A 12,880-nucleotide genomic window follows, 5' to 3' on the forward strand; every position below is an offset into this window, starting at 1 on the left:
CCTGAGGCGGCACTCTGCGCGCAGGCTGCCTGCATGCCACTCTCAGTGTTTTCTACCGCCTGTTTACCAACACGCAATCCGCCGACGCGCAGGGTCGTAACGGGTGGCGAGCGACGAGTCTTCCGGGCGTGCACTGAAACAGAAAATAATTTTATGAGAGCCTTTTAATTCGTCACGCTCGTTTCCAGACGCTCGAGGTCAATCTTGTTGTTGACGTCCTCTCAAAAGCGAACCTGACTAAGACACGCAAACAGCTGTGTTTTTTTTCAGTCAAATCCCATCCTATCTATTTTTTTTTTTATTCCGTGGTATCTAATTGAAGTCGTAAGTTAGTGCTAGCTACAGTGATGCAAAGCAGCTGAGCAGAACGGGTCGAGCCTTGGCCAGCTCGGATGACTGCTTTTCTCTTAATGAGTGCAGGTTTTATGCTTATCGGAAGAACCCTTTCCTACGCAAACACGCCCGCGGTTCAGTTTGATGAGTCTTTTTGCTCTCTGCATCTTGAGGCCCATTCATCTCTTGTGCATCGGCTTCCCATCAGGCCAAAACACATTCCAGCAGTCGCTCTGGTGTTGGTGAATTTCCGAGGCCATGAACAAAAAGTGGACAAAAGATACGAGAGTCTGGTGTAAATGATTTATTGCAAAGGAGAATTGTAGTTTCTTTCTTTTCTTTCCAACTCAAGTGGTATTTTTTTCACGCCAAAGCAGAATGATAGATGAGAGGGCCCAACTGCATATGTGGGTCCTCGGTCTACCACGCTAGTGACGTAAAATATTTCGAAGTTACGAACCGTGTGCGGCAATGCAGCACCAGAAGGCTGTACTACTGCTTCTAATATGATTGTTTTATATTTATGGCCCAGTAGCTGCCTACAAATATTTACTGCATTTATGACTTTACTACTGTGTCAGCATAGTTGAGCAGTAGACTAATGATTCATAGACAAATTCAGGTTAGCCGTTGTAGGAATGGAACTCCTTCGTAAAACCAATTACTAACTATAAAAAACCTAAAACAAATGCTAATGTTGTTAACAGTGGTTTCTAAATTCATGAAAATGTCCGTTTTTCATTGTTTTTCATGGTCATAATTAGCATGTTGAATTTGACTGACGCACAGAATAGGAGACAAAGTGCACTGTTTATTACCACGACTGATACACCGCGGCACAGACTGCTCCCCAGTCGATCATGAGGGGGGAGTAGGTAAAAACAAGGAAGGTTTTGTGTCTATGTTGTTATATATTCAAGTATTTCATTTTCTTTTAAAGGAAAAAGTAGGTCAGCTTTTTACATACCTCATTTCCTGAGAGTTCCAATAAGGTGCTGAGCTGTGTCGGCGCCGCCTACGATTTTAGCTCACCTGTAGCACTTTGTGCTCCCAAACCGGAGAAGTGGTTGGCGCACGGGTTTGATTTGCACCAAAATAAAAGAAGGTTGGTCTTATAACATTGTCAATATTTATTCATTCATTAAGTAAGACTTCAAAAGATACTTATATTTTTTTGTTTCATCTTTTACCTATAAAGAGGAGGCATACATACGTTAAGTATGCTTAAGAATTCTTGCCAAGCAGATTTTGCTTAGCCCATTTGCAGATTTTTTTTTGCTCAAAATAAGAAATGCTGTCTAAATTTGAGGAAATGTGTGCATATTTTTAGTATGGCTTTGTTTGCAGTGTTTGGTGTATATGTCTTTGAGATTTCTTAAAATAAGAAAATTCATCTGAATTTGAGGACATTTTTGCTTATTTTTTAGCATGGCTTTTTTTTTTGCAGTGTTTGGTGTATATGTGTAGATCCTTGTGATTAGCTTGTCTTTGAGATGTTGGGGCGCTGAGAAATTCAATCCCTCTGACACAATGGGATCATCGATGTATTGTTGTCATTAGCATAGAAATTAGTCTCCCAATTAATCAGGGAGTTTGAGCGTGGCTGTTGAACATCACTCATTTCATTTTCCCCTCCCGGTGGTGTGGGGTGGCGAGTTTGGTGCCTTTGGGATGAGGTGGCTTTGACGAGGGGCAGCCAGCCAAAGTAAGATGTTGCGCAGGGGATCAAGTCATGTCTAAGGCTTCAGTCCTGCCATGCTCAGGGGGGGTCCCGGCCACGGATTAACCCCAGCCTGTGCTAATGCTAAAGCTAAAGGCAGAGCAGGCTGCCTTTAAGACTCCGTAAGTCCTCTGGAGCGGAGCTGTAGAGGCAGTCTGCTTCTTTCCAAAATCCTTCCCCCACCCCTCCCCCACGCTCGGGCATGTTATCGCCTTCTCTCTTTTACATCTCTCTCATCTTCTCCACCTTCCTGATGTGAAAGCTACTTCACTGTGTGCTGGAAGGTGAGGAGAGGAATCGGCATGATGGGACTGAACCATTTTTAAGTCAACAAACTGATCAAAATTGTACAGCGGAACCTTTAAATTCAAAAGCACTGAAGCTGGTAAAATTGATCGAAATTTACAGGAAAAATATGCCTTAAATGTACACTGACTCAAGAGCGTCCATCCAGTTGTGAGTCGGTCTTGCTTTAGGCTCCAGAATCTGGAGTCCAGACTGATATGCTCTGGTACTTGAGGGCTGAAGTCAGGGATTCCTGCATTTCAGGGTGGACTTATTTTTCTCTATGGATTCTGTGGATCCGTGTAAGAGCAATGTGCACACACCACACACCAGCTACACTTGCGATACGATCAAATCAGCCAGCGGCGGCTTTGCACAAGCACAATCGACGTTGAAAATGTTATCACTGTTATCAGTAAACCCTTCCATCCCTATACACCATGCTATTTTTTTCCCCAGGTACAAGTACTGTACATTCCTCTATAAGTTATTCTTCTTTGCATAGGTTTACATTTACAAGGAGACTGTGGAGTGAGTTTCTTAAATGCATCCCTGACGATAACTGAGCGGGAAACTCATAACAGATTTAAAGTTGACCCTGAACTTTACTTTGACAAGCTGCCATACATTTCATAGACTGCTGCGGTTTCCAGGGCAACCTCAGTGAACATCACGGCATGGCCAAGATAACTTAAATAGGACCACAGGGATTTGATCTTCCACTGAGAAAGCACGGCAACGATTAAGCACAATTTAATTAAAAGTGTGATTGTTGCTCTGCGAATTGTATTAAAACGTGTCATAGGGCCAAAATGGAGATCTAATGATATGGACCGTATCCCATTTGTGCCTCCTGCGGTACAACAGCTCCACTACCTCAGCACTTTTCCTGGGCACGTACTGTCATTACAGTGTACACAGGCGCTCACAAATCCACGCATTACAGCATCTAATTGGCTCATTGAACCCTCATTTCAACCCTGTCCCATGTGTGACCAATTTGTCTCCTTTAATGGCAGCTAAAATCCTCTCCCTCCCACTTATATTTTTGTGTTTTTTTTTTTTTTTGCACAAACGCACCAGCTTGCTTTTGATAAGGTAGCAGGATAGCAAATTGAACCCCCCAAACCTCAAAAGCAGCACTCTTGTTTTTGAGGCTGCACAACAACAGTGGGAGTCCGTGGGGAGTGGATGAGGATAACTATCACTCATGAAAAATGTTCGCCTAACTTCAAAGAAGCAGCGAAACCGGAAGGGGCAAGTGTTGGGAAGTAGAGGATACACAGCCTGACTTTTTAAATGAGGACGGACTAGAACTCGTTTCCAATCCCTGTCTTCGCTCCATGTGGAGTCTTTTAATACCTGATAGGCTTATCTCCCATTTTCCCCTTCGTCAAAACACTTTTGACCAGCCATCACCTTCACTCTCCCGGCTGTTACTATGATTTATGGGTCTCCTGATCAAGTTCTGTCTAATCACCTGACAGCAGCTTCATGAATATTCCACAAGCCTCACCTGTGCTCATGAATATGGATATCCCCTAAAGTACTCTTCCAGAGGTGCCGGTAGGTCTCCCTTGAACATTTCGGCTCTTATTTAGATATACTTGCCTAATATGTACTTAATGACCGCTGAGCTGCACAACTTTCCAGTGAGGCGCTGAAGCAAACGAGAGGGCGAAGAGGAAAGCATAGGTGTTAGTAATCACTTCTGCGACAGACTGATGCGTTCCTCAAATAAATCTGTGATTTAGTAGAGGCGCGAACAATGAACCACGATACAGCCGTGGAACGCTGTTACTGGGATTTGCCAAAGCTGACATGAGTGTGTGTTTATTTTTGTCATTAGGCACATATCCTCGAATGCTACAGTGACACAGTTATGACGAATGGTGACCGGCAGTGGGCTACGTCACACAAATGTCACTCAACGTGACGGCATAGTAGAAATAGTACATGACTTTTCCTATGGTAAAGTCTTATTTGAGAATTACAGAGCTGGCAAATAACTATCGGGCGGTGAAAAAGAGCTTTAAACTCTTAATTGTGTTTTTTTTTCTCATCGATATTGCAACTGCGATTATTTTTCGAAGGTCTTCTTCCCATGTATTTTTTTTAAATAAATAAAAGCAAAAAATGTATCTATGTTAGAATATTAAAGACGTTTTCAGAAAAGGGATGCCGTGGGTGCCAGCCGATTTTTAGCATTTTGACTGATCTTTCAAGGTCCACAGAAAATTATGTGTTTGGACTATGGAAACACACATACTACCAAATGAAAGATTGGACTCTCATCTTTCATCAGAAAAAAAAAAAGTTTGTTTCTACCTTATTCCGTTTTTCAGTAATCAACAATAGAAAATGGTTAGTTTCACCTCTGTTTTGAAACAAACGTCTTTTAACGTCTTTGGCACTCCTCCATAGGATTTTACTAAACGTTATTTAACGTTTTTGGCAGTCAAAGAGTTAAGCACTATATTTATTATATATTGTTATGATAATATTGCAGGGTTTCCCCTAGTGCTTCATAGGACTGGCGGACCACCAGGCTTTTCCTGCCCTCCCACCCTATCCCCCCCGGCTATGTTATGCGTCAAGACAGTTTATGTACTTTACAGTTTATTACAGTTGTTAACTAAACAATCCGACTCTTTTAAAGCCTGTATCAGTGTTTGTTCAAGATAGCTCAAAATGTCCTTGCAACAAGAAAAAAAAACATTAAAACTATCGGCAAACAACTGGCGAACGTTGCAAACTTTAAATAATCCTGATGAGAAATCAACATTTGCTATCTTTGCAAATATACGCCCCCTCAGTGGGATATGAGCTTAAGCATTCACTGCGACATCTTCATAAAATTTTACCAATCACGTGTGGCATAAACACAACTCATGTTCTAACTCTAAGTTCTAAACCATCCATCCATTACCTGAACCACAATGTAAACAAATCTGTTGCTTTATGATTTCTACATTTCATGTTTCATGAAACAATATATAAACGCAAGAACTGAACTTAAGCACGGAATTTTTTTTAGACACTATATAAGTGGTATATACAGTATATAAAATATAAAGCCTACCGACTTTTCTTTCAAAAGTGCAACCTTTGCAATGTGAAAATTGCATTTAAATTCGATAAGTTGTTCAGCCCTGCCCGCACCTTAATAACAAGAAACCACAAAGAAAATGGTTCCATGTTAGCTTACATGTTAGCTGCTATGCCTTAACTCGTGGTGCGATCATATAAATAATCGACAGTTCCACTCAGCTTGGATGCTCTTTTCATAGTTAATGTTGTCTTCTTGTGATGGCCAGAAGTCAAAGCAGGAGATGCTCATTCTCCACATTGTTAGCATTTCGTGTTCCACGGTGTCCTATTTTGAATTGGAGGAGCGACTACCAGCCCAGATTGAGCACTGTGAAGTGTAAAAGCAGCAAACGTTTTGTGGGAAAGTTATCTTTTTGTGTGTAATCTCGCTAACTAAACGACAAACCAATCCTGGATGAGGACGCAAGCCCCTCGGCGTCGGTAATAAAACAGGTGAAGGCAAGAACTGGCACTTGAAGTTTGAATGCCGACTTAAAGCAGAACAGAGGAAATGTTGACAATCCCATTTTGATGACATCCCCCGGAGGCTCATTAAGGGAACGCCGCCGATGCGAACTCCACTCTCTGCTGAGGGGGGGAGACATGTAGACGACGAGCCTGCCTTGTTACTTAGTGATTGAACTGGCTCCCTGCTCTCTATCCACCCGCTTCTCCACCACTATGTAGCGGTCCTAATCAATGGCGCATTCACCACTACTTTACTGTACTTGGGTCATATGGATAGCTTTAGTGTGTTTTCTGGTGCAACATTAAGCGCGGTGCAGAAGGAAGGCAGAAGCTCTCTGTGGGAATGGACACGTGAGGACGTGACTGGCTGCTCTGTGAAGTCGCTGCTCACTTAATGTGGCATTTCACTGCCAGACTATTCTGGTGGGAGACGTGAAGGTTGTTTTGCAATTGAAGAGGGCACATTTTTTGCTTTATTGCGCCTCTCGCTCACACGCCTTGTTTGCGGCTCCTCTGTCCCACCTCTGCTTGAGCGAATGCTTAATTGTAACGACTTGTAATAGCCGGCCATGCTTTTTAATAGGGCTTGAATAATTAGCATATTTTGTCTTTGAAAAATACATTTTTGTAAACACTGATGTGTACAGCTCACGCCTTTCAATCCCTTTTTTTTTTCCTGGCCACGGATTCAAACTTGAAATGAGAGCATTTTTTTTCCTTCCCCCTCCTGTGCCAACCCAATCTTACATGGCTCTCCTTTTGAAGGTTCGGAGGTAATTCTTCTCCAAAATAAATGATTGCCAGCATTCTTCAGGGTCATTTTTGTGGAGATGAGACTTCCTATCTGGGACACGTGGATGCTATGGCATAATGGCAATGATAACTAATGCAGGATCTCATCCATTTCCTTAATTAGCACTTATTGTTACATGTCTTGTTAATGTACCGAATAAGTTGCTAAACCCATTCACTGCCTTGCATTTGTCAACTGGAATCCTGAAGACGAGTATATTTGTCAAGCACATTTTTCAACGAGTAGGCAAGAAAAGTAGGGCTGGGTTTAAAAAAATTAATAATCGATATCGAACCGCTTTTTCTTTTCGAGCCTGATATAGATTTATAAAACCATGAATCAATTATTTTAATAGCTTTTTCCCATAAATTCGTAAGAAAATAGAATTTTATTCTAAAGGACGTTTTTTTTCTGACTTACTGTCTTCTTGAAATTTACTGTTCACATGAATTTAAAGGTATTTTCTTACATTTATGAAATAACTTTCAGAATCTTATTATTTACAATTGAATTAGAATTATGAAAATATTTTTCTTCTCATCCTTGCTGATGTCAATGTGTGTGTAACATTTAAGTGATTATTTACAACACGTGTTACTTTCATTACCAGTTTGCCTACTGCAGTGCCTACGCAAAATTTCATTTGGAATTTGTTTGTGGAGTTTTTTCATGCCCTTTATATTTATGAAGAATTGATGTTCCATAATTAAATTGGATTAAATTGAAGTCAATCTAATCGAAAAAGAAATCGAATCAAACTGGACTCTTGTGAATCGAAATCAAATCGATTGAGGAAATCGATACTCAGCCCTAATGGAAAGCCTGTCTGTGAAATTTATGTTAGTAAAGCATGACAAACGGATTCCCTTAAATGGCAGCAAAAAAAAAGATCAGGGCGGCATGGCTCAGTGGCAGAGTGGTCGTCTCCCATCTGTGAGGTTGTGGGTTAGATGCTCACCCCTTGTGACCGTGTCAAAGTGTCCCTGAGCAAGACACTGAATCCCGATTTGCTCCCAGCTGACCTGGCAGCGTCTTGCATGGCAGCAGCCAACCGCTGGGTGTATATGTGTGTGTGTGTGTGTGTGTGAATGGCTGAACGTGAGGCTTCAAATGTGAAGCTCTTCGAGCACCATATGGTGTAGTTAAAGCACTAAATAAAAACCAGTCAATTTACCATTTACCAAGATAAAGATTATGGAGTAAACCTCAGCTTACCAAATAATAAGGAAAAGAGAGTGTGACATTGGAAGTAAATTGAGCAGATTAAGGTATAAAACAGAGTATGTGTCACGATGGTGATACAATTAATGGAGTGAATAGCAAGTGCCATGTGAAAAAGACACACTGGAGCCAGCAAAAGCCTTTACTCAGGCTTGGTTTTGTATTTTGTAGTTTGAGGTGTCCCAAAAAATTATTAGCGTCAATGTTCTGTTTCTTTTCACTAAAAGCTTGTTTCCTCCACTTTTGTGGTCAGAAATCTGTGTTTTAGTCAAACAAGCCAAGTTGTACTGCTAATTAAAGAATGAAAAAAGTGAGTCGAACTTGCTTCTGTTGCTATAGAACACAATATTCTCAGTCTGAGTTCTATTTTATATGACATGGCAAAACTAAACTTTGCCATGCAAGGGTATAATGAAGTTAACGCTTGTTAATATTGACACACAAAAAAAAGAAGAGCCGTTTCGTACAAAGGTGATTCAAGTTGCACGTTTCACCACTTTTTTGCATCCTTGATTATATGTGTATTGTTTAAAAGAAGTTATCCACCGCACTGCAACATGTAAAAACAAAGCGCCCAGATAAAAGCGATGGTGATGATGAAATCTGAGTGCCACAAACAGCGACACTAAGCAAAAAGGCTGGCATAGTTAATCCTTAAAAGCTTACTGAACTAAGGTCTTATGCGGAATGCGTTTTGTACAGAATTAGAGGCGTATTTTCCCAAAGTCTTAATATAATGAATTTTTCTACACACACAAAAAAAAATCACCCTTTACAAGGATAGTGATGTTCAATTGTGCTGTCAGAGGTTTGGATTGAACAGGGGTTTTATTATTGTGGTTGTAATTTGCATTGCGGTGCCGAACCGAGTTGTGCGAAGCTAAATCGGGTAACAACAATATTAGTGCCTCCAATGGTAGTAATTATGTTTATTAAAGTCGTTAGTCTCAGTTGTGATGATTGGCTAATTGCGCCAACAACTTCACATACTACCAGGACGTAATTATCTTTGCATTAATGCAAGATAGAAATATGCGGTGGGAGATAAAGTCGGTATACAGTTGTAAGAGTTGAACAGAGTAGGCTTACTTTTTTTTCTTCTTCTTTTTTTTTAAAATAACCATGGCAGTTAATTCAAACAAACAACCAAATGTGTTAGTCAAACAATACGGGTAAACAGAACGCTGGAAAGGTTTGACTGAAAAGGGCAGAAATTGGTTTGCGTAATCTTTAAATTGGCAGACTATTCAATAGTTTATCCAATTTTCCCGCAATTTTGTGTCAAACCTTTTAAGCATTCTCTGTCTTCCAGTAGTTTAAGTGGCCACTTCCAATGATTGAAATTACTTGCCATGGTTCTCTGAAAGAAACATGAAAAAAAATAATGGATAAAAAAAGACCAATAATAAAGAACTCAAAGTAACAATAATATAAATAATAATCATTTCCTCTTACTATTATCCACTGAATTCAATATACAGTATAGCGAGAATTCCGCCCATGTGCTCAGTTGTCAGTGGTCCAGATGATGGCTGTTGCCAGCAGCAGAGTTGTTTTGTGCCCCCTAGTGGAGAAAGACTGCACCAGCAGCTTTGCACACACGCATACACACACAAACACACACATCATTGATCAATATGTCTACTCAGAGGCTCGATAATATTGGCCAATCATTTGGAGCGTGCTCTAACAAGTATTTAACTTTGATATTCTATTGATGATGGCTGCACATAGCACAATGTTGATTTTTCTTGTACTTTATGTTCATTTTTTTCCACAATATTGGCTCCATCTGCACATTGTAATCAGATCTTTCACATACACACTGCCAGAGGTGTTCATTTGAAGAAGATGCATCACACGGTACCTGGAGCACATTCCATCCCGCTACTGACATGGCCGCCTCCCTCCTCGTGAAGGTCTGCCATTTTGACAGACAGCCAGGCCTCCCTCCTTGTCTAATGACGCTTGCGTCCCGTACCGTTACAAAAACTTACACCCCCTTTGCACTCGTGTGCCTTTTGTCACACGCTTTCTTTCCACCTTGATTTCAGCAGCACCGGCAACTTGAAGGCGTCTCCCGTGTTCTCTCCCTCGTATCGTCGGCGTGCCACCTCTCCGCCAACATGAATGCATAATAACTTGCAGCAAAGGAGGCTATGCTTTTCAGCGTTGTTTGTTAGTGGCCAAGATAAAAGATGACTTTGTGGAGGCGTGAGAAGCTGTTTTTTTTTTTATTATTATTATTTTTTTACTATTTATTTTTTTTTACTCAGTATTGTTCATTCGATTTGACATCATCATTGCTCTCCTTTTTAAAAAAAAAAAAAAAAGTTTTTTTTTTCTTTCTCTTTTTTTTTTTTTAATATATATACATATATATACATATACACACATATATATATATATATATATATTTTTTTTTTTTTTTGTGTGTGTGTGGGTGAGCATGTGCATGTGCATGTGCGTGCGTGCGTGCGTGTGTGTATTCATCAGTTCACCTAAAGCCCATTAAAAAAAAAAATCCCATACTAATAATATAATATAATAATAAATTGCCAAATGCAGAAACATCAATGTAAGTTATCACGATGTAGTGGCTCTCGCTAACAGACAGAATTAAGTAACCAGAATTAGGTTAAAAAATTCTATATACGTAGACCATGTTTCTAGAAATTTTGATATTTGGTTTTTATTTGAGGCAGATATTTTTTCCATTAAAATGTGATTTATGAGGAGGTTAGACCATTGGTCGATATTCAGAGTTTGTTTATTTTTCCAGTTAGCAAGAATTGTTTTTTTAGCGATAGTAAGGGCTACAAGTGTAGATTGAAATTGTTTATGTGGTAAGTCAGTTGTTGTTAGGTCACCTAGCAAACACAAGTTTGGAGATAAAGGTATCCTACAGTCCAAAATAGCGGAAAGTTTTTCTAAGACTTTAGTCCAGAAATACATAACCGGAGTACATAACCATAAAGCATGAACATAAGTGTCTGTAGTGTTTTGTAAGCATTGGAGACAAATGTCGGAGTCTGAGAGTCCCATTTGTTTCATCATATATTGAGTAATGTATGTTCTGTGAATAATTTTATATTGGATAAGTTGTAAATTTGTGTGTTTTGTCATTTTAAATGCGTTTTCACAAACTTGAATCCAAAAGTCAGATTCCGGTGCTATAGACAAGTCTGTCTCAGAAGCTGTTAAACGTTGGTGTTGTTTGTTGCAGGATGGCATTTTGACATATTTCTCAATTTGTTTACGGTCTAAAAAAAAATAAAATGGTAGTTATGGTGACCGACGGGATTGAGGGGACCTACCCATTGACTTTGGGGAAGAGGTGTGGGGTTCAAAGACATTTCGAACATATTCAGACATTGTCTTTACTGCCTGCGAAGATCTTTTGAAACCTTTTACAAACCCTGATGAAAACCCCAAATTAGCTACATTCGCATGCATTTGTCCTTCGTTGACATACAGGGAACTTTTCATGTATAAATTTATTTAAATTTCCACTTAAAAAAAAAAAACGATGCTGACACTGGGAACTCCCTACATTTTTTATTCATTTTTTACTTAACAAATTATTTTGAAATTTTGGAAAACTTTATTTACATTAGAAAACTTTAGGGAACTATTTACTTGCTTCGTTTTTAATTTAGCTTTCATGCTTATGACCCTGAAAGCGCCATGCAATTTTTGTTCGAATTTTTGTAAACAAAGCTTTTAATTCTTTATATGTTCAAAATTAATTAATTAAAATTTGCTCCCAAAAACATTTAAATACACTCTATTTTAGATATTACCATGCTCCCAAAGTCATATTTGGGTTTTTTTAATGCTAGAGCATATAGAAAGAAGGCTTTGATGCAGCCTCCTAACTGACGCGAAGGGTTGAAGCAATGGTAGTTATTACAAAAACGGCCAGCAGGTGGCAGCAGAGTGCAAGAGATCAACCAGGGCCATGTTGCAAAAAGTTCTTTCCTCCACTGTTTTAAACAGATTTGTGAATAATGATGAAACTTAGCTATATTCTAATGCTAATTGCTGCAAATTGGAAACAGATAGAAATGTACTTTTTTTGCTGATGAAAAAAAGAGACTCTAATCTTTCTTTTGGTAGGTTCCTTGTTTTTATAACAATAGAACAGTATCCAATATCCAGTAAAACAGCCTGGAGCGAAGGGGGTTGCTTCAGTGAAAATGTCTGGGAGTCAATAAGTTAAAAGAAAAAGTTTTGTTGTTGTTGTTTTTTAATGTTGACACTAATATATTCTCTTTTAATGCTCGGCTTGACTACTAAGTCTACCGTTCCTACTCACATTCACATGAATCTAAATAATTCTAACTTATTACTAAATTCAACCTCTTGTGTTTTTTTCCCCCCACAGAGAGTAAGCTGCGAGTGCAAAAGAACAACCAGTCTCTCGTCAACCTGGAGGACAGCCGAGTCCGGATCAATTGTTCCATCACCTCGCAGACAAGCCCGGACTCGCAGTACGCCGTGCTGTGGTACGTGAGACGTGCCGCCGTGGGCTCGGAGGCCGACGAGCTCCTGCTGCGGATCGAGCAGTCGGGGGCCCTGAAGTACGGCACGTACGCCGACGAGGAGCGGCTGCGGCGGCGCGTGCAGGCCGAGAGGTTTTCCCCCCACCTCTACGCGCTGACCCTAAACAGAGCGGAGAGCGCCGACTCGGGAACGTACTACTGCCTGGTGGAGGAGTGGCTGAGTGACCCAGATGGAGTGGGGTACCGCCTCTCGCGGGACTCGTCCGGGTTCACGGAGGTTCTGGTTAGACAGCCAGGTCAGTGTCTTTTTGAACAAGGTGCTTCTCTTAGTTACTCCCAATGCGAGTACGAAGCAGTTGTCATGTTGGCCTCACATGCTGGTCCTTTTTAGACTTCTTATTATTAGATTCTTTCCCATTCCGTGGGGATGTGTCTGATTCAAAGTCATCCAGCCTCGACAGATAT

At 40.3% G+C, this 12,880-nt stretch overlaps 1 protein-coding gene across 3 annotated transcripts in view; it reads left to right on the forward strand.

Annotated features, from left to right (window-relative positions):
* igsf3 (immunoglobulin superfamily, member 3) overlaps nucleotides 1–12,880 on the forward strand; it is a 106,945-nt gene that overhangs the window by 84,350 nt on the left and 9,715 nt on the right. For all 3 annotated transcript variants that reach the window (XM_077579433.1, XM_077579435.1, XM_077579434.1), the window contains exon 8: nucleotides 12,298–12,711. In XM_077579433.1, coding sequence (XP_077435559.1) covers nucleotides 12,298–12,711 — 414 coding nt within the window. The remainder of the gene's footprint in view (nucleotides 1–12,297; nucleotides 12,712–12,880) is intronic.

The sequence above is a fragment of the Vanacampus margaritifer genome, chromosome 11, assembly GCF_051991255.1.
Source record: "Vanacampus margaritifer isolate UIUO_Vmar chromosome 11, RoL_Vmar_1.0, whole genome shotgun sequence".
Taxonomy (NCBI): domain Eukaryota; kingdom Metazoa; phylum Chordata; class Actinopteri; order Syngnathiformes; family Syngnathidae; genus Vanacampus; species Vanacampus margaritifer.